The following is an 18,839-nucleotide window of genomic DNA, read 5'->3' on the forward strand; positions in this document are numbered from 1 at the left end:
GCATCCCCTGCAGTTAACCAAGTCATCAGTTTCTCATCTCCTTTCCTATGCCAGACTCCCTCCATCTCAGACTGTATCTGTCTTTTCTGTATCCCAGTGGCACAATAATCTGTGGGGTTTTTTCCACCCATCATGAAAGAGAGGGAAAAGTTATGGCATGAAGAGCTAACCACCCAGTGTCGCCTCCAATACCTGAGGTTTTAAACATATTTCCAATTCTTTCCTCCTTGCTAAAGAGGCAGATGCTACGATGGCTTCTGAGCAGTGGCACAACAGTCAGAAGGCAAATAAAGGAGCACCTGTAAAACCAGTCAGTATTTCACTTACTGGTGAAACACATGTGTTTGCATCTTTCCCCAGCGACTTTTCATGCTCTTGCTGAAACACCAACAGGAAACAAAGCCTTGAATTTTGGGAAGCACTGAGCATCTCAGAAGTTGCTGTCCCCAAAACTGGAGCAGTCTAAATTCCCCCTCCTTGCTCGAGAGCTTTCCCATCTCTCCAAACCTGTCTTCACTGACTTTTTTGCTCTCCCACAGGGCAGCCCTGTGGCTCCCAGTGCCGCTTGGCCTGATGCAGCTTTTAGCAGCAGGGGAGCAAATCCCATGCTTGTTGCTGGTGGTAGCACCAGCAGAGGCTGCGGTGGGAGCTGGAATGAGACTCAGCGTGGCCGGGACATCACCCTGCCAGGACAGGCTGTGTGCACAGATTTGTGGCAAGCGCTTGGTTTTCCTAGACAAAATAAAAGGCTACAGCAGCTTCTCTAGATTCATGACTCACACTGGTTTCTGCACTGCGTGGGTGAGATGCAGCTCCTGGGCACAGAAAGGAGCCAATATTTGTCCCACCACAGCTTTCTGGGCAAGGTTTTCTGCTATCCCACTGCACCTCGACCTGCTCTGCAGTGCCCAAACCTTCCCCAGTCCACTGATTTCATTAGCATAATTATGATAAACTCAGCACAATTGTTTAGCTTGCAGATCACTCCTTTCCTACGTGCAGGATTGCAAAGCTGTCTGATTTTGCCCACTGTCATGGTGGGTATCTCAAGCAGCCCCTTCTCCTGAAGTCCCTTGTCTGTCTGGCAGGAGAAACCAGCAGTGAGGGATGATTTGCAGGGTGAAAACACAACTTTGGTTTCAGGCCATAAATAGGAGAGACATGAGGCTGGGCACATTGGTGAGGCCAATGTCCGACATCCTACAGTAGCCTAAGGAGGGATGGATGGGATGTCCCGGGCCCTACCACCACCACTTCGGCGCCTCTACCACTGGCTCGCAGCTCCCTTGCACGTCCCGATGCTGCCATCTGTAGCACAGAGCTCTGCTCCAGTGCTCCCCGACACAGGCCTGGAGAGCCAGGAGCTGAGCGAGGTGACCATGGCAAGGCTCAGCTTCACAAGGTTTGGTTTTGTAGGAGTCCAAATGGGCAAATCCCAGCCTGGGACATGGCTTTTTCAGCCCCGAGAGAGGTTGTTGGCTTCTGTGTCTGCTGGATTGCATTTTTAATCGTCTGCCAAGGGCACCAGAGCCTGGGATAGTAGCTCTCATTCTGCTTATCTGCTGGAAATAAAATAAACACATTAAATAACATCAGCATTGCGACCCATAGAGTGAGAAGGTTTTAACTGCAAAAGCTATGCATTCCTGTAGGAACAACTGGGGAGCGTCGCAGCCTTCTGTACATGCAGGGATGGGGCCAGCATCTGTTTCTAATGCACTTACCCTGTGAAGAGGGAGGGGATGTGTAGCCATCCCTCCCTTCCCCAGCTCAGCTTCACCCAGCCCTACATGCTAACTGTCAGTATGAAATCCCCCATCACTGACATTTGTTTAATCGCTACCCATTTCTTGGTGACTTTCCATGACAGGAAATATCAGACAAAGGCTCCCTCACCCTGCTCCCAAATCCCTGTATTGTCCCCAGCAGGGAAGGGAAATGTGGAGCCCGGGTGTGCTGAGCTCAGCACAGAGCCCCACCGCCCCCGGGGCGCCATGAGGTGGAAAAGCGTCTGTGACAGAGCTGGCATCAGCTTGTTTCAGGCCACAAAGAGTGAATAAAAATGAAAATGGGGAGAAAAAGAAATCTCTGTTATTCAGGGTGAAGCTGAGTCCATGTAGGAGCCACCATTTCTCCTCTGTCACCTCCCTTCCCTCTGGGCCTTGCAATGGATGGGACTCCTGGTATCCCCCCCAGCTTTGGGAGTCCCCATCCTCCATTCATATATTAAATACATCTGCCCCTTGGCTCAGAGCCTGAGTGTCTGTCTGCCCCATCGCTGCTGCACACCGGCTCCATCACGTCACAGCTCAGGACCGCCCGGCTGTCACTGCCTTTGTGCGGGCAGCAGCGGGGCTGGATTAGCCCTGCACGCATGAGTGGGCTGACCCTGCTGGGCAGGCAGCGGGATTTGCTGCTCCCCATCTCCCCACCGTGTCTGACAGCCCACTCTGAAAAGGAGACCTCAGCCCGCTGTCGATGCTAATCCCCACGCACAGGGGCTCACGGCTGGTGGCCGCTATATAGACCCTCTGGCCACACACCCGGCCGGGTCTGCGGAGCAGGGGCAGGCGAGCGGGATGGCATTGCGGGTAAGCGCTGGGACAGGAGCCGGCACAGCCTGGCCTGTCCGGGGGGTGAATGTGCGGGATCAGGCGGTGGGTAAAGGAAAGCAGCACAGATAAGGGCAAGAAAGACAGAAATCCTGAAAGACGTGGGGATGCTACTTGCAGTGCTGCCCCTCTATTTCAACCCTGTCCAGGCTATTGCAAAGCTGATTGATTGCTTCAGCGCTTTTGGGAAAAGGCAATAGGACAGATTTCTTGTCTGCTACACCAGGGCTGGTCTGGGGTAACACTGCCCTGACGGCAGCACTTCTGGCTTGGAGGATTTAAGCTGAGACTGAAATACAACCGACGTTTTAGCAGAGGAGATCTGTGCTTTGCTATCCATCTCTGCTGGGACAGCTGGCAGCAAAGAGGGAATTGCTGTTTCCTGTGTATGTGGTGTGTCTTTTGCTGGGGTTGTTGTAATGATGACAAGCTGAGGGTCAAAGCAAGGCTAACCTGGGTGCTGCCATCACCACTCACTGAAACTGTAGTATCAGCTCCCTCAGCCCTCTGTGTTTTGCAGAGGGGAACACTGGTGTGATCAGAGACTTTGAATGAGTGTGTGCAGGTTTCCAAAGCGGCTCACCAAAAGTAACTGGGCATGAGGGTGTAAGATTGACCATCATCGTGTCTCAGCTCCTGCCCAAAACTGTGCATATCCCAAAAATGCATTGGAAATGGAAAATCATGGCAGAGAAAGAACCAGGGGAGTGAAAGTACTGAGCTATGGGGAGGGAAAGCAAGGCATAGAGCTGGCAGTGGAGACGCAAAGGCTGGAGAGATTTTCTCAGGGTGAGCAATACATTTGAGAGGGGGGGATGCTCAGAAATGCAAGATCATTAGAATGTTAAAAAAAAATGGGGTGAAATGGCAAGGAGTTCTTATTAAAATGAGTTATTTAATAAAACTATGAATTATTCAAAAAGGAACATTTTCCAGCTCATTTTATGCAAGTTTAACCTTGGATGTGGGGGGAGCAGGTGGAACGGGGGATCAGGCAGGAGCTCGTGGGAGGTCACCCATGTAATGCTGGATGAGGACAGGCTGGAGGCCATGTTACACCCATTCCTTGATCAGTCCTTGTCTTTCACACCCTGCTTCAAAGCATCACAAAGTTTTCTGCTTTGGATTTTGTATCGCCCAGGTGGGGAGAGGAGCAGAGCATCTTTGTGTCCTGCTGACAATGAAGGCATTCAGGTTCTTTAATTTTGTTCCCTGACCCCACCCAGCTCTTTACAAAAGACCTTCAGGACAGCAAATCCCACCTCATCAACTGAATGTTGTGGCAACTTCATTTCTTATCAATTTAGAGCCCCTGAGATTATTTAGGAGTGAGAAAAAGGCAGGGGCAGAGAGTGTGCCTGCGTGGGAAGAGGGTAGAAAGGAGAAGACGATGAGAGGGTGAGAAAGATGGAGAAGTGTAAGGAACAAGCAGGACTGTGCACCTCTCCCACCTTGCCATGCTTCACCATTGCCTCCTCGCCGGCAGTTCGAGGCCCTGTACCCAGAGGGGATGTGTCCAGGCTGGAGCGTCGTGGTCAAGGGTGAGACCAGTTCCAGTACGAGCATGTAAGGACACACTCTGCTCGCAGGTCTCGCAGCTCACGAGAGCCAGCAGCACTGCTCCACAGCTCTCCATCGCTTCTTTCTCTTGCCATCTTAGGTTCGAAATTAATTTGCTCTGTGATCCTGGAGACCAAATCGCTCTTCACTTTAACCCTCGCTTCTCCAGCTCCAGAATCGTCTGCAACTCTTTCCTCGCCAATCACTGGGGGAAGGAAGAGATTAATAGCACCTTCCCCTTCGAAGCAAAGGAGCCATTCCAGGTAATCCTGTGTCACCCCCTGGGTCTCCTTGGGTGGGACAGGAGTGACCCAGCCAATACTGGGGTCCCTCTCCTCTAGACCTGCCTTTCCTGCCAGCACCATACCCAGTATCATCCCCTCTCTGGCTCTGACCCCTGTTAGTATTTCTGTTGTCCCCTGATTTGCTGCTGATTTACACTCAACTCTGGCACAGACATGCAGAGCTCCAGCACTAATCACTGGATGCTGCATTTGTTTTCAATTTAGGTTTTGCATTATCACCAGTTTCTGTTATCATGAAGCGAAGAGCTCAAATATTCCCCCCTTTTTCCCAAAATAGGAGTGAGCAGTGTGTGTGTGTCAGCTCTGGGAGGATTTGAACTGGGCTGCAGACACATGTGCCCAGATCCAGGTATTCACTGACATGGTGGCAGCAAGGTCCGGTAAGGATGTGTGTCCACATGGTGAACCTAACACAGTCTCTCTTTCAGGTTGAAATCTACTCTGACCAGGACTATTTCCACGTTTTCATTGATGAAAACAAAATCTTGCAGTACAAGCATCGGCAGAAGCAGCTTTCATCCATCACCAAGCTGCAGATTCTCAATGATATTGCCATTTCTTCCGTGGAAATCATCAAACGAGGCCTTTACTAGAGACCGGAGTTGGGACAGCCTCGCAGACCATTCCCCCTTAAGCTCCTGATCCAGCCAGGGACATCTCCTCCCCTTCTCCACCCAACACGCATCATCACGGGCCAGGGAGATAGCTACGCATGTGTCCTCGTAGTAGGAGTGATGGTCGTTCCCATTGCACACCAGTAAGACAGCACCCAGCCGTGTTGCTAACTGTAGCTCAGCGAAGACTTTCTGCCCTTATGCCTTAGGGTGCACAACAGACTTTGTAAGTCTTATTATCTTTTCTGTTGGACAGTCTGACAGATCACTACAGCACGTAGATGTCTGCCTCGAGTAGTCTGGACACCTGAATGCTACCCTAGAAATTGTGTTTGCACAAGAGTAGAGTGCGAATTGGCACTAGAACTCAGTTGGCCATGTGGTGAAGTATGTAATGGGTGTGGATGTTAGGAATGCAAAGGGACATTTCTTTCCAGGAGCTGGGTAAAACTGCTACCATATTTGCCAATAAAATCAAACAAGAAAATCCCTGCTGAGACATCCCTCACTGGGCAGGTGAATCCAGTTATTCATTCCCTGCAAAATCTCCAGGCACCTGGCATGAACAAGAGCTGGCTGGGCAGGAAGACACAGGCTGAGGGTTGCTTGGTTTTGGCACTGGAAAAATACTGTCTTTTTGCTTTGAGAGCTAACACAAAATGAAGGTCCCTTGTAGGTAAATCAGAGTTGTAAGATTCAACTTGCAAGATATTTCCAGAGATTCTTTTCACCAGTTGAGAGATGTTTGCTCAGCCTGAGTCCTGCCAACTCCAGGCTTCTTAAGCAGACTCTAAGAGTGATGTAGTGGGTCAGAAAAGGGTAAAAGCTTAGAGACACATAAAAGCATGTGGTGCCTTCATCATGCACTAGAAATGCAGCTGGACTCCAAACAAAAGGATCTGAGTAAATCAAGGTCTAGAAATTATGATAAATTTGGAATGAACAAAGTGCCATTATTCCTAAGCCTAATCTCTGGCTTTTCTCTTTGCTCTGCTTTCTTGTTTTCTTTTCTCCTTTTGTCTTTCAAAACAGTCCACTTGTCCCTTGTACCCTCTTGTCTTTTCCACCCTCTTCCTTGGAGCGCAACATATCTCCAACTCTTTGACTGGGCCACAGCAGGCTAAAAGATGTTATTTTTACTTTGTTTTAATTATGCACGTCATAAGAAGCATAATGTCACAGTGTTAAATCTGAACAGGAACTCACTCCAAAAATGCAATTACAACTGCCCCCAAATCACTCCTTTGTTGCTTAGACATAAGACAGACCACATTCCTGATGCAAAAGGTAAAGACGATCCTGCTTTGCCTGTTCTTTCCATCAAGGAGAAATCACTTGGTAAGAAGTCAGCCCTGATCCATCCTTGCCTTTGGGTGAGATCTCTGAAGGCCACAGCTTTGCTCCAGCCTTTTCTCAATGCTCACATTGGCCATTCCCAACTGTTCCCTCTATTTATAGTTTCAAGGACTTATGAGGAAGAGGTGACTGCGTAGCCAACCACAACACAGGATGCCACAAAGTTGACATTTATGGGTCTGCTGAAAAGTTTATAATGTTTTTCCAGACCATAAAGAACAGTAACTGGAAGCCATCCTGTTCTCGTGGCAAAGAGTGCAATGGGAACACAAAATGGTCCCAAATGGTGCCTCCTCCTTCCAAAAAGAAGACATGGTTTGGAAACAGCCACGGTCTTGGTTGCAAGTCAGGAAGGTTGGCGATGGTGAGACTTCCTCTGGACTGGAATAAATACATCACCACCGGGACAAGAGGGTCAGCTCAAATTCTGGTTGTCGTGATGTAACTCAGGGGTTCAGAAAGCTTTACTCTTATGGCCATCCCTTCAGTAAAACAGGCACAAACACAGACAAAATCAGGCCCACTGGGATCTCTGTGTCATTCATCTGAGAATGCTGAACTGCATTTGAAAGAAATTATTCTTTTAATTAGTGCTTCTTTGAAGGTTGATAGAGACAAGTAATTTTTCATGGAGGAAAAGTGATGAAACAATTTATAAGGGTAATACTTTGTACTTATATGGCCACAAACTCCATCTATAGCCACCACTGCAGAAACACACCACAATTTCATTGTTCTCCAGAAGCAAGCACAAAGGACTGCAGACAATCAGGGCAAAAAATATTTCAAGTACAAATAAAGAGATGCCACAAAAAGTCAGGCAGTGGCAGAGATTATGCCCTGGCTCCTGAACACATTCCCCCCCAGCTTTTGCCAGCGACTGATCTCACTCCATTACCATCTGCACTGAGAGCATCCAATCTCTCCTGACACATCCACAGCATTGCTGCTGGCTTCAGGATTTTATCCGCTGCCTCCTCCATTCAAAACCCTCCCAAGGGTGAAGAAGGGGTCTTCAGAGCAAGAGAGGTCTGGGGAGCTAGAGACCATCTGTGGGAAGAAAACTCCAGGGCTGGCTGTTTATAGCTGTTTTGCACAGTTTTGTGGGGAATGAGGTCTGCCCTCCAAGTCTGTGACCCTCATCTGCCCCTTAAGGAGAAATTGGAGGAAAATGAAGACCCACAATTATGATGGTCAATTAAATTCTCAGGAGGGGGGTTGCACATCAGACTTGCACAGAGGCATTGCATGCTGGTGATCAGAGGGAACAAATCAATCCTTCCAAATTTTAACCAGCCTTCCTATTCATGACCTGGGGTTTGAAACTGAGGAGGGAACCAACAGAGACAAGCTCCTGCTTAGGGGTGTTTTTTGAAGAGCTGGAGTCTTTTTGAAGGAGAAGGAGCAGAGGCAGCTGGGGGTGCAGCTCTGGGAGGCACCACTGTTTCACTGCCCAACCTAAAGGCCAGGATCAGTATTTTTGCTGTGGCCAAGTGCAGCACAAGAGCCAGGCTGAAATGCTTCCAGAAAAAGCAACTACTGTGGGATGGGATCTGAACTGTTCTAGGCAGGATCTGCTTCTAAAGCAGCAGCTGCTGCCGTTAAAGCTTACACAAACCGGGGAGGGACACCTGAGAGAGAGATGTCCTTCGGGAGGCAAAGCCAGCTGAGGTGGTGACCTCCCACGTGGGCTCTCCCTTTCCCACTGATTCTCCTCATTTGGGCTGCATCTGCAGAGCTCAGCGAAATGCTCTGGCTTGTTCCCAGATAAAGGAGGGGAAAATCAGGCTCCTAGTCCTTTGTGATTGAGCTCTGCCAGGACTCCCAGGGCCAAGGTCCCCTCTGGCAGTGTCACAGTGCTGCAGATCTCCTGCGGAGCATCTGCCCATGCACGATCAGAGCCCGCTCCTGGGTGTCGCTGACGCTGCTAGCGATCATCACATACCCCAGCAGCAAGCACCAGCAATTTCCTCACAGGCTGGTGAGCAAACGGCTCCCACGTCAGCAACAGTCACATCTCATCAGCAGACCAGCAGCCTGGAGACATCGGACTGAGTGACGCTGTCTCTGTCAGCCTTAGCAAGGGACAGATGAATATCAGACACTGGGTCCTGCCTTGAGGTAGGAAAGGCAGCATGAAAAAGGGCAAGGACTTCTTGCCAACATAGTGGGAAAGATTTCTAGGGAAGCACAAAAAAAGGAGTAAGTCATGCAGGTTGCATCTGCCTCATACTCACTTTCTGATTTGATGTCTCTTTTTTTTTTTTTTTACATGACCATCACTTTAAAAAAAACAAAACCCAAACCCACCGAACTTTGATGCTGGAAATTTAGCTACTTACTCATAGCTAGAGGGCAGCTCCGGTGAAGAAAAACAGGAGGAGGGCCGTTGTTAACCATTTAACTAACAACTCTCTTTCTCCTCCCATTTCAATGCCCCCATGAGCATCTCCTGATGGACACAGCTGGGCTGCAGCAGAGATCTTCACCTCTCCCCTGATCCTAAGCAGCTGTGTTGTGGTGCAGCTCAGTGATGACAGACCCATGCTTATAGCTTCTCTAATTTCCCTCATTCCCAAGGCCTCCATTTTCCCAACACATCGCCACAGAAATAGCTGCTAGAAGTGCAGACCTTATCAGCAATGACTTTCCTCCTTACATCTCTAAGCCCTTATCTAAGAGGCTGCTTATTCAACAACGTGGTCTGCCAAACTCCTTAAATGCTCAGGAGTCACAGGTGTTTGCTGGCAGGACTGAAGAACAGGAAGGGCAAATGTTTGGCCTTTTTCTGAAGAGTATGAGAGAAAAAACAAGAGGAAAGGAGGAGTAACTCTCAGTTCTGGCTGGGAAGAGGCATTTCTGAGGCCCCAGGCAGCCCCAGATTGCAGCTAGAAAGGAGTCTCTGCTGGAAAGTTTCTTTTATTGCATTTAAAGAGGGCTTTATAAAGCCATTTTAACTCACAGCATCTCCATCCAGAGCCAGCTCAGACAGGAAAGTACACCTCCCAGCCCTGATCTTGCACACATGGTGGCAGGTACCAGCCACAGACATTAAATGCAGGCTGGAGAGAGATTATTTTCTGAAAGACCTGCTCTAGAGGTTGAAGAATTGAAAGCTGATGGTATCACTTTAGTTGGCAGCTGTGTTATTGTATATCACTACTGCCTAAGGGTGACAGAAATGAGCCCGATGCCCAGATTTGCTCGCCCTTCAGTTCTGCAGTTTGTTCAAGACCCTCTCACCAAAGCTAGATGCAATCTATTGTGTTATTCCTTCAAGCTATATGAACATAGCTAGCCAAATCTCTGACTTTACCAGAGCACAATGCCACAGCCTATGGAGATCAGGATGTTTTCTCTGCACCATCACACCATTGTAAGGCTGTCTGGATCTTATAAAACACTTTAAAACCACAGGGATCCAAGTAAACTATAAAGAGAAGGAAGTATCATAACACTCTTGTGCAGGTGAGGAAACCAAGGCACATGGAGGAAAGAAGCAGAGCAGAAAAGGAAGGAGGGAACTGGGTGCTTTTACCTCCAGCCTGGTGCTCTCATGCTCATAGCCTGTAGGTAGGTTTGACCAGGACATTTCATGATCTATCAGGTGTTGCCCCAAGCCTTAATGAGTTGGCAGGCTCCATGCTGAACCCCTCTACAGGCTGCAGCACAGCTCAGGTCAAACAGATGAGCCAGCCCCTTGTCTTAAAGAAGGGACCAGGGCTGCTGAGTAGTTCATTACCCCAAGGAGCTTTCTATCCATGTGTACACAGATATCATTGCTGTGGTCTCAGCTACTAATCAGGATTTTTCTAGCTTGTTTCATGATCCAGCCCAAGCAACAACCAAAGAGCCACCAACATCTCTTCATTTTCTTCCCCTTCCTTGATACACCACGTGTCCAAAGAAAGGCTTAGCAATTGCTGGGTGATTATTGCACATAAAGCTTTCTGGTTTCAAAAATTGGGAGTAGAACTGAGATGCAGTTATTTTACCTTCTAACCTCTGCCTTTGCGCTGAACTCCAGCTATTGTCAGCTTTCATTTCTTGAAGTTGCTCTGTGCTGTGAACACACACTGAAAGCAGCAAGACAGGCATGGTCAGTGGTGATGAGAGGGCAGTGATTGTACTTCCAGTAAATTGCCCGAGTCTTTCCGGATGAGTCACTGCACAGAGAGAGGTGAGGTATTATTACTAGAGAGAAAAAGTTTGCAACTGGTCCTGACAGAGTTTAACAATTTCTCAAAGCCTCTGCCTGCCTGATTTTCTACAAGTCTAGCTGTGGAGATTCCTGCTAAAAGGCTGCCAAAAATAAATAATAGCTCACTTTTTATTTTTCTTATCCTGTCAAAACATTAGAGCAGTCTGCTGGAGAGCATTCAGACCCAAGATGACATCTCTCCTTGCCTCCCAGTTGATCCCCTCTTGAATCCACAAGCAGGAATCCTAAGGATTTCCTGATTAGAAGTATAAAATATAGAAAAGCTTTTTAAACACATAACACTTGGTCACCAAGCCCTTGTTGCAAATGTGCTCAAGTTCTAATTCTTATTGCAACCTGATCCCAGGCATATCTGCTTTGTGACAGCTACCCACAAAGCATCACCTGGGCTGAGAGTAAATCATCTTGCTTATAAAGACAAAATCCCTCCTATTGTATTCTCTAAAATCTTTATCTCCACCCTGACGCTAGCAGATCTGGCCCCAAGAGTGCTTTTCTCAGAGCCTTTCCTTCCTGCCTCCCTGCATTTCCCCTCTGCAAGCCTCTGCAGCTGGGAAGAGGCAAACAGTGGCAAATTTAAAGCCTTTTCAGAGACTTCCCCCAGATGGCAATCAGCTGATGGAACCGAGAAAGCTTTGTCGTCTAAAAAGCCCTTTATTAGCCTGTTGCACCTGGGTATAGAGCACCAGGGAAGCAATATTGTTATGCAAATCTGACAGCGTTCGGGTAGAAGGATAGAGGACTGACCGCCTCAGCAGCCCCTGCTCTTAATATTTTTTAATCTGCCTCCCTTCTCAGTAGTACTAGTGGCAAACTGCTTAGACCACTAGAGCTACAACAGGATGAAATGGAGCCCCACAAACCTGGTCAGACCACCAGATTTCCTTAATCACCAAATCTGCTTGATTTGGGCTTTGCTTTCAGTCTGGTTCTAATTATTTCTCCCCAGGGTTGATGGTGCCTGTATTGATCAAGAGGGTGAGACCACCACACAGAACATGGACATGGAGGAAATCCACTATTGCTTCAACCGATCCAGGAGCACAGCTCAGGGGGGAAGAGGGCTGGGTGCAGGCAGTGTTAGATGGTTGCTTTGTGTGTCAGCTGCCACCCCGGCGAAGTCCTGACTTCATTTCTCAAAGACTTGACTTAGTCAGTGCTCAGTATCCCTTCAAAATCTTGCCTGTAAATTTGTGCAATGAATTAGGGACCCACAGCACTGATTTCTCCTTTAAAAGCCCACTTTGGTGTGCAGTACATCTCCATTTAGTGACTTCTTTTACTAAAACAGGGTCAAACTCACCTGGTTTTAAGCAGGGTCCCTGCAGGAGCACGTTCAGCCCTGCGTTCCCCAGCCTGCTACTTGCCTGCACTTCTGCACAAACCAAAAGCAAAGATATCTGAAAGACAGATTTTTCAGTCACACTAATGCCTAAATGGTGTTTCATTGTTCTTGAGTGAGTGAACATTGTATCAGACAAATTCTTCTGTACAAAATTATCTTTTTATTTCAGCCACTACATTTCCGGCACATTCAATCTAAGAGGCTTCCAATAAAAAGGACAGAAGATAAGGAATTTGGCACATATCTGTTTATGAAAACAGACATCAGTGAATATTCTCAGGCACAAAAATGCACACATTCTCCATTTAAAATCCTCCAAAGGACACTTGAAATAGTTTAAATGTTTCATTCTTTGATTGAAAGGAAAGAATAGTGGGGGAAGAAAGGTTTTCACTCTCATAAAAGTAATTACAAACAACAAACATCAGTTCCCAGATGTTTTTTATTTGGCTTGTTATTCTATTTTCAAAGAAACTGAAGTGCACTTGGCATCTTCTGTGTATTGTCTTGGACTGTGCACAGCGGTGGCCTCTTATCTCCTCCCGGATTCACAGCCGTGTCAAGGCGCTGACATCAGCCATCGCCACGCCAGAGCTATGCCAAGGACCTGGGCTGCGGTGCCAGAAATAGCTCATGTGCTCCCCAAAACCGCGGTGCTGGAGCAGCGATGGCACAGGGACGGAGCAGCCACCAGCAGAGGGAGTGTCAAAGCTGGCTCAAAGGTCCCCCAAACGGATGGCACCCGGCAATTTTTTTTTTTTTTTTGCTGGGTTTTGCTGATTCTTTTTGTTGCTGGGTTAGAGATTTGTAAGAAAATGTCCCAGAGAAGGGTGGACACCATTTTTTTGGTCCAATACATGTTAGTAAAGGGTGATGCTGTTACTCTCTCCTGATGGCAAGAGAGACCCAGGGAGACAGGTTTCAGTATTACTCCTGTTTATATCAAACATTAGAAATGCTCACACAGACCCTCCTGGGTTGCAGCGGCAGCAGGGTCCCGGGGGTGGGAAGGAGTGTGTGCAGCACAGGGGCAGATTGCAAGGGCTTGGGAAACCTCCCTTACCCCAAGGTCCTCCCACCTCCCTGCCATCAATCTAAAAGTGTGAGAAGCAGAAGGGGTAAGTAGCAATGAAGGTGGATTTTATCCAGTGCTTTTTCAAGGGCAGTCCAACCAGCACCTTCCAGCAAAACCAGTGGGAAAACATTTCACCAGTGCCAGTGTTCCATCCTCACATCGAGCTGGGATGTGCTCCCAGCTCACCTAACACAAGCAGCACCTGGACAGTCCATCCCAATAGCACCAATCCAATCCCTGCTTGACTGAGACAAGCCCTAATTTTGTTTCATCTCTGTGAAGTGAGCAGACCCCACCCCACCTATTTGCTGCACAAGCACAGGGTGGGAAAAAGCAGCTATGTCCTCAAAAAGGCCTTTAGGTCAAACCGTGGCAGCTGAGACACATCAGGCATGTCGGGATGACACTGGAAGAAAGCAAAGCGCCCTTTGGTTGGGTGCCAGCCACCACACAGGGGGTCAAGGATGCAGCTTGGCTGGGACCACGCAGGGGTGTGGGCTCCCCAGACTCTCCAGGGAGTCTGTCTGAGCACTGTCCCCCTTGTACTCTGCAAGGAGAAAAGTTTAAGTGGGGAGAGCACATGAGCTGCTGTAAGTAGATGTACAACCGGAGGAATTGTTCCACGTTTACACTCCCAAGGTCCATCTGGTCACCAGCATAAGCTGGAAAAGCCTCAGGGTTTCCTGAACTTGTACTAGTTCTCAGGCTTGGGACAGGCAGAGTTTCCCTGCGGCTCTGCAAGACCCAGCTCCTGCTGCGGTGGGAGCAGGGAGGTTGTGCTGAGACAGCGATGCTAAATTTACCCCACTGTGAGACTCTGGTGTGCAGGGGGCAGAGCAGGTTTGGGCAGCCATAACAGGCTTGGGAGCTGTTGTGAGTTTTTCCGAGATCCTGGCAAAGCCCCAAAGTGGCTGACTCACTCCTCTGCTCAGGTCAGTGCTTCACAGCTGTAACTCCGGTGAGACCAGTGGGTTATTTCTGATGTACATGCTGTACGGTCACAGTCCAGTCCATTACCCTTGCTGGTGAAGGATGGCTCCTGTCTCCAGTGGGCTTTATTTAGCTTCCACTCCAAACCTGTTCCATAAGAGGGGAACTGATGTGAAAAAGGTACAGCATTTCTTTTTGTTGGAGATTCCCCATCTTGAGTTACCCGGTGACTTTGAACTTGTTAGCATCAATGAACTCATAATCAATGCCCCATCCTCTCTATTGCCTGTATACAGCATATAGATTTGTCATTTGTTGTTAAATATGACTTGGCATTTGTGAGTTGTGTCAATGGATGCAAAAGGAGATTCCTTCTAATTATATTGAACCACTGATCAACTTAGTAGTCTAGTCTAGTATTTTAAGCCCTAAAGGTTCCTGAGCAGTATATCATGCAGATTACAAATAAAGTGCATGGGGGAGAAAAAAAGAAGTTAACTGTGTTTATTAGCTTGAACATTTAGGAGGTAACTACCCGGACAAAATACATTCAAAGAGCCCTGGCACATTTCTTCACTCTCTTCTCTTGTATTCTGTTAATACCCTACTAAAACTGTTGACCTAACACCTCCATTCTGTGGTTTTCTGTGGGCAATGGCAGGTCTGCTTTAGGGAGGCTGGGCCATGGCTGGCAAGGGCTTGAGTGCATGAAGATTTCCAATTGCTCGCTCTGACCCTGGTCTGTGTAGTTGCCTGTTTGCGACAGATCTATTTGCTTGTGGAGCAGCTGTGAAATTGCAGCAGATCTGAGGTATCCATGAGCATATCCGTGCATTTCACTGCATAGAATAATGTGTACCTTGTGCTCTGGGCAGCACACTGTAATTAGTTTGTAGAAGTTGTTTGTCTCTGAAGATCTATAAATACACATCATAAAACTATAAGGGAATGAGGAGTCACATGCTTAAAGCAAATGCATTCTAATGCAGAAGAGCTTTATACGCTGATCACATTCCCCCCTCCCCAAATGTGGTTCCACTGCTGATCTTTCTTTCATTTCACATAAGGCTGACTGAAAATATTTACTTTCTCCTTCCACATAAGTAGACTAAAATGGATGGAGCATTTCCCGCTGAAATCAAGGGCATTCACCATTCAGTGACAAACAGTCTCCACCTGCGCTCTATTTGTTACCTTGCTCTCAGAGAAGGCAAAGAAAGAAAATAAAAAATAAACACCTCAGGCAGAGATATCAGTTCCTCTTGTCAAACATTTTCCCCTTGATTCACTGGCATCATCTGAGTACCTCCAGTCAAAAGCTTCATTTTACCTTGTTCCCCAAACAAAGCCCTTCAACTTTTTCAAGTGACTTTTTCCATGACCCATTCTTCCCATTCCTTCAGTTTAAGAGAAAAGGCAAAGTTTCTTGCTGGAGTACTCCTTGCTCGAGTGGGTTCCCACCAATACCTGCTGTGCCGTTAACCGTTGGCGTACCGGCCCCTGCTGCAAAGCGCGGGAGGAGGGTGGATTTGATGTGAGAGTAGAAGTAAGCACTGAAGTGCCTGGGTACCTCCCCGCCTTGCTGTAGCTGGGCCCGGGGAACCCCAGGAGAGGCGAAGGAGAGGGCAGCGTCCGGAGGAGGCCGGCGAAGGGCACGCACGTCCCTGCCTGGCCGCTGTCTGCCCGGACCCTGCCCGGTCCTGCCCTGTCTGGTCCCTGCCCAGACCCTGGCCGGTCCCTGCCTGGCCTTGCCCATCTTTGCCCGGTCCTGCCCATCACTGCCCAGCCCTGCCCGCTCCTGCCCGTCCCCGCGGAGCTGTCCCTTCAGCACCACGGCCGGGGCGGCCGGGCACTGGGAGCCCGGCGGGAGGGAAGGCTGGCTCGGCTCGGCTCAGCAAGGCTCAGCCTAGGACGGCTCGACTCGGCAAGGCTCAGCCTAGCACGGGTCGGCACAGCTGGGCTCGACTCAGCCTAGGACGGCTCGACTCGGCAAGGCTCAGCCTAGCACGGGTCGGCACAGCTGGGCTCGACTCAGCCTTGCACGGCTCAGCTCGGCTTGGCTCAGCCTAGCACGGCTCCACTCGGCAAGGCTCAGTCTAGCGTGTCCCGGCTCGGTCAGGGACCGGACCCCTCGGCGGGGGGAAGGGGGAGGGATCCTTCTTAGGGCAGGAGAGGGGCGTGTGGGTGTGCAAAGCGCGTGTGTGTGCACAGGGTGCGCGTGTGGGGGTGCAAAGGGGGTGCAAATATTGAGCCGTCCCTGCCCGTGTGGGGAGGGTGTGAGCGGGAGGGGCCGGGGGGGGGGCAAAGCGGCCGAGAAGATGCAGAGGTGTGGGAGGGGGTGCCGGGGGTGCGGGGGGGGTGGGTGAGCAGAGCGGGGGTGGTGCGTGCCTGCGCAGGGTGCCTGCGCCTGTGCGGAGGGCGGGGGGGGTGTGTGTGCAGGGCACCTGTAGAAAGGTGCGTGCAGCCAAGTGTTCGCAAGGGGAGTCTGTCCAGAGCACGCGTGGGGGTGCGTGTCGGGGGGGGTCTGTCCACGGGGGGGGTATCGGATACGGACGGACGGGGGGGTCTCCCGGGGGGGCCGCTTGCGGGGCTGCGGGCAGCTGCGCAGCTACGGGGAGTTGTAGGACAGGTCTGTAAAGAGGTGCTGTGCGTGTGCAGCGACGTGGGAGCGTGTGTGTGTGCGGGGGGGGCGCCGGGCTGGCCGTGCCGTGGGTGCGAGCGCGGGTCCGTGCGCTGCCGGCGCCCGGCGGAGCCGCCGGCGGGAGGAGCCCGGCCCGGCGCTGCCCGCCCTCCGCCCGGTGAGTGCCGCCGCTCCGCGCCGCGCCGCGGGGCCGGGGGGCAACCGAGGGGCGGCGAGGGGCGGGGGGGGAACCAGGGGTCTGGGGGCAGCCCAGGACCGGGGTCCTGCTGCGGGGCACGCAACTTTCCCGGGAGGGAGGGGGGATGGCGGCGGCCGGGGGGCGCGGGGGGAGCGCGGCCCCTTTCCCCGTTCCCCGCCCGTCTCCCCGCGGCAGGGTGCGGAGCTCCCTCCCCGCCGGCTCCGCAGCCGCGCTGCCCAGCCCGCCCTCCTCCAGCCGCCTCTCAACTTAAGTTGCCGAGAAGCCATTTCTGACCGGGCACCTTCCCCGGGAAGGGAAAACGTTGCCAGGAGCCCGCGCTCAGCCCTTCTCTCTGCACCCTCTTTTGCAGGCGTGGCTGGTCCCAGCTAAACATGCCAGGAGCGCTCAGGGCAGCGCGGCAGGCTCTGCCCCGTTAGCCCGGGGTGCCCGGGGCGGGGGACACACTCAGCCATGAATTCCTCCCGCGCCGCCCCCGGGGCCCCCCCCGGCCCTCTGCAGCTCTGGCAGGAGGAGAACCAAACCCAAGGCGGGCTCTGGAATGGGAGCCAGGAGCTGGGCTGGGAAGAGCTGGAGAAGATGCTCTTCCTCTTTGTGAAGGAGCCCGTCACCATCAGCCTCACGGTGATGTACCTGGTGTCCTTTGTGGTGGGCTTCGTGGGCAACATCATGTCCCTCAGGGTGCTCACCCGGAAGCGCCGGAGTCGGGTGTCCAGCCTGAGTGCCACCCGCAGCCTCCTCATCAACCTGGCGGTGTGTGACCTCATGGTGGTCTGCGTCTGCATGCCCATCACCGTGGGCAACCTCATCTACAAAGCTTGGGTGTACGGCGACTTCCTCTGCCGCATGGTGCCTTTCATCCAGGCTGTTTCTGTTTCCGCCAGCGTCCTCAGCCTGACCGTCATCAGCGTGAACCGCTACTACAGCGTGCACAATCCACTCAACGCCCGATCTTTCTTCACCCAGAAGAGGATCCTCAGCACCATCCTGGTGGTGTGGTTGTTGTCCTCAGGGATTTGCATGCCCCTCATCTTCATGAACAAGCGGGATGAGATTGGGGTGGTGGAGGGCTTGCCTCTGGTGTTTTCCATCTGCAGGGAGATTTGGCCTCAGGAGAGGCTCAAGCAAGCCTACAACTTTCTGCTCTTCTGTGCCCTCTACTGCCTGCCGGTCCTGTTCAACATGGTCATCTGCTTCCTCACTGTGCGGCGGCTGTGGAGCCGCAGCGGCCAGCTGAAGGAGAGCACTGCCCTGAACCGATCTCTGCCAGCCTCCAGGCTGAAGATTCGAAAAAAGGTAGCGCAGATGGTGGTGGCTCTGGTCCTGCTGTTCGCAATCTCCTGGCTACCCGTCTACCTGATGGACATCTGGATTGATTTCAACATCCCCAAGTCTTTGCAGGATGTGACTCATTCTCCTTGGATCCTGCAGCTCAGACCTTTTGCCCAGTGGCTTGGCCTCACCAATTCCAGCCTCAACCCTATATGCTATTGCTTTGTTGGGAATCTCTACAGGTCAGCCAAGGAAATGAAGAGCAAATACCACCAAAGAATGGTGTCTCTTTTTAACTTCTCTCTGTCTGAAGGGACAACCCATTCCTCTGTCCCAGAGCTGCTGTCTTACCGGAGTTCAATGGAAACTGCAAGGAAAGGACCCTCTGCAACCCCCGCCATGGGTAGGAGATGTCAGGAAGGTCATGGCCATAAGAACAAGTGTGGACGCTTGAAGTCCTGCCAGCATCCACCTCTGAACACTGTCTCCAGTGAGAACACTTCCTTGTAATTCTGCTCAGGAAGTGCACCTCATAGCCTCATCTGCATTTAATGACTCTTTAGAGGTCTTTCTGAACCAGATATTTTAATGATGGAAAAAAACTTTCTTCTAATCACTCCCACCACCAGTTCAAAAATACTGAGACAGGGAAAGAAGCAAATAATGAGCTAAAAAGATGATGTCTTTTAACTCAGATCAATTTTAAGACAA

The 18,839-nt window shown here is 50.7% G+C and overlaps 2 protein-coding genes across 2 annotated transcripts; both read left to right on the top strand.

Moving 5' to 3' along the window:
* Positions 1-2,579: 2,579 nt before the first annotated feature.
* Positions 2,580-5,070, top strand: GRIFIN (galectin-related inter-fiber protein). Its single transcript, XM_074841512.1, has 4 exons — positions 2,580-2,591; positions 4,099-4,178; positions 4,273-4,435; positions 4,906-5,070. Exons 1-4 carry the CDS (start codon positions 2,580-2,582, stop codon positions 5,068-5,070), a joined length of 420 nt encoding a protein of 139 aa, XP_074697613.1.
* Positions 5,071-17,309: 12,239 nt separating this feature from the next.
* Positions 17,310-18,638, top strand: LOC141930332 (galanin receptor type 1-like). Its single transcript, XM_074841026.1, has one exon. It carries the CDS (start codon positions 17,310-17,312, stop codon positions 18,636-18,638), a length of 1,329 nt encoding a protein of 442 aa, XP_074697127.1.
* Positions 18,639-18,839: the final 201 nt, after the last annotated feature.

The sequence above is a fragment of the Strix aluco genome, chromosome 15 (assembly GCF_031877795.1).
Source record: "Strix aluco isolate bStrAlu1 chromosome 15, bStrAlu1.hap1, whole genome shotgun sequence".
In the NCBI taxonomy this organism is placed as follows: Eukaryota; Metazoa; Chordata; class Aves; order Strigiformes; family Strigidae; genus Strix; species Strix aluco.

What these genes read in the sequence shown, in the direction of transcription:
- LOC141930332 (XM_074841026.1), top strand. Translation starts at nt 17,310, where the DNA reads ATGAATTCCTCCCGCGCCGCCCCCGGGGCCCCCCCCGGCCCTCTGCAG.
- GRIFIN (XM_074841512.1), top strand. An exon ending in ACCAGTTCCAGTACGAGCAT is followed by an intron (nt 4,179 to 4,272) that starts GTAAGGACACAC and finishes TTGCCATCTTAG; the next exon opens with GTTCGAAATTAATTTGCTCT. An exon ending in AAGCAAAGGAGCCATTCCAG is followed by an intron (nt 4,436 to 4,905) that starts GTAATCCTGTGT and finishes TCTCTCTTTCAG; the next exon opens with GTTGAAATCTACTCTGACCA.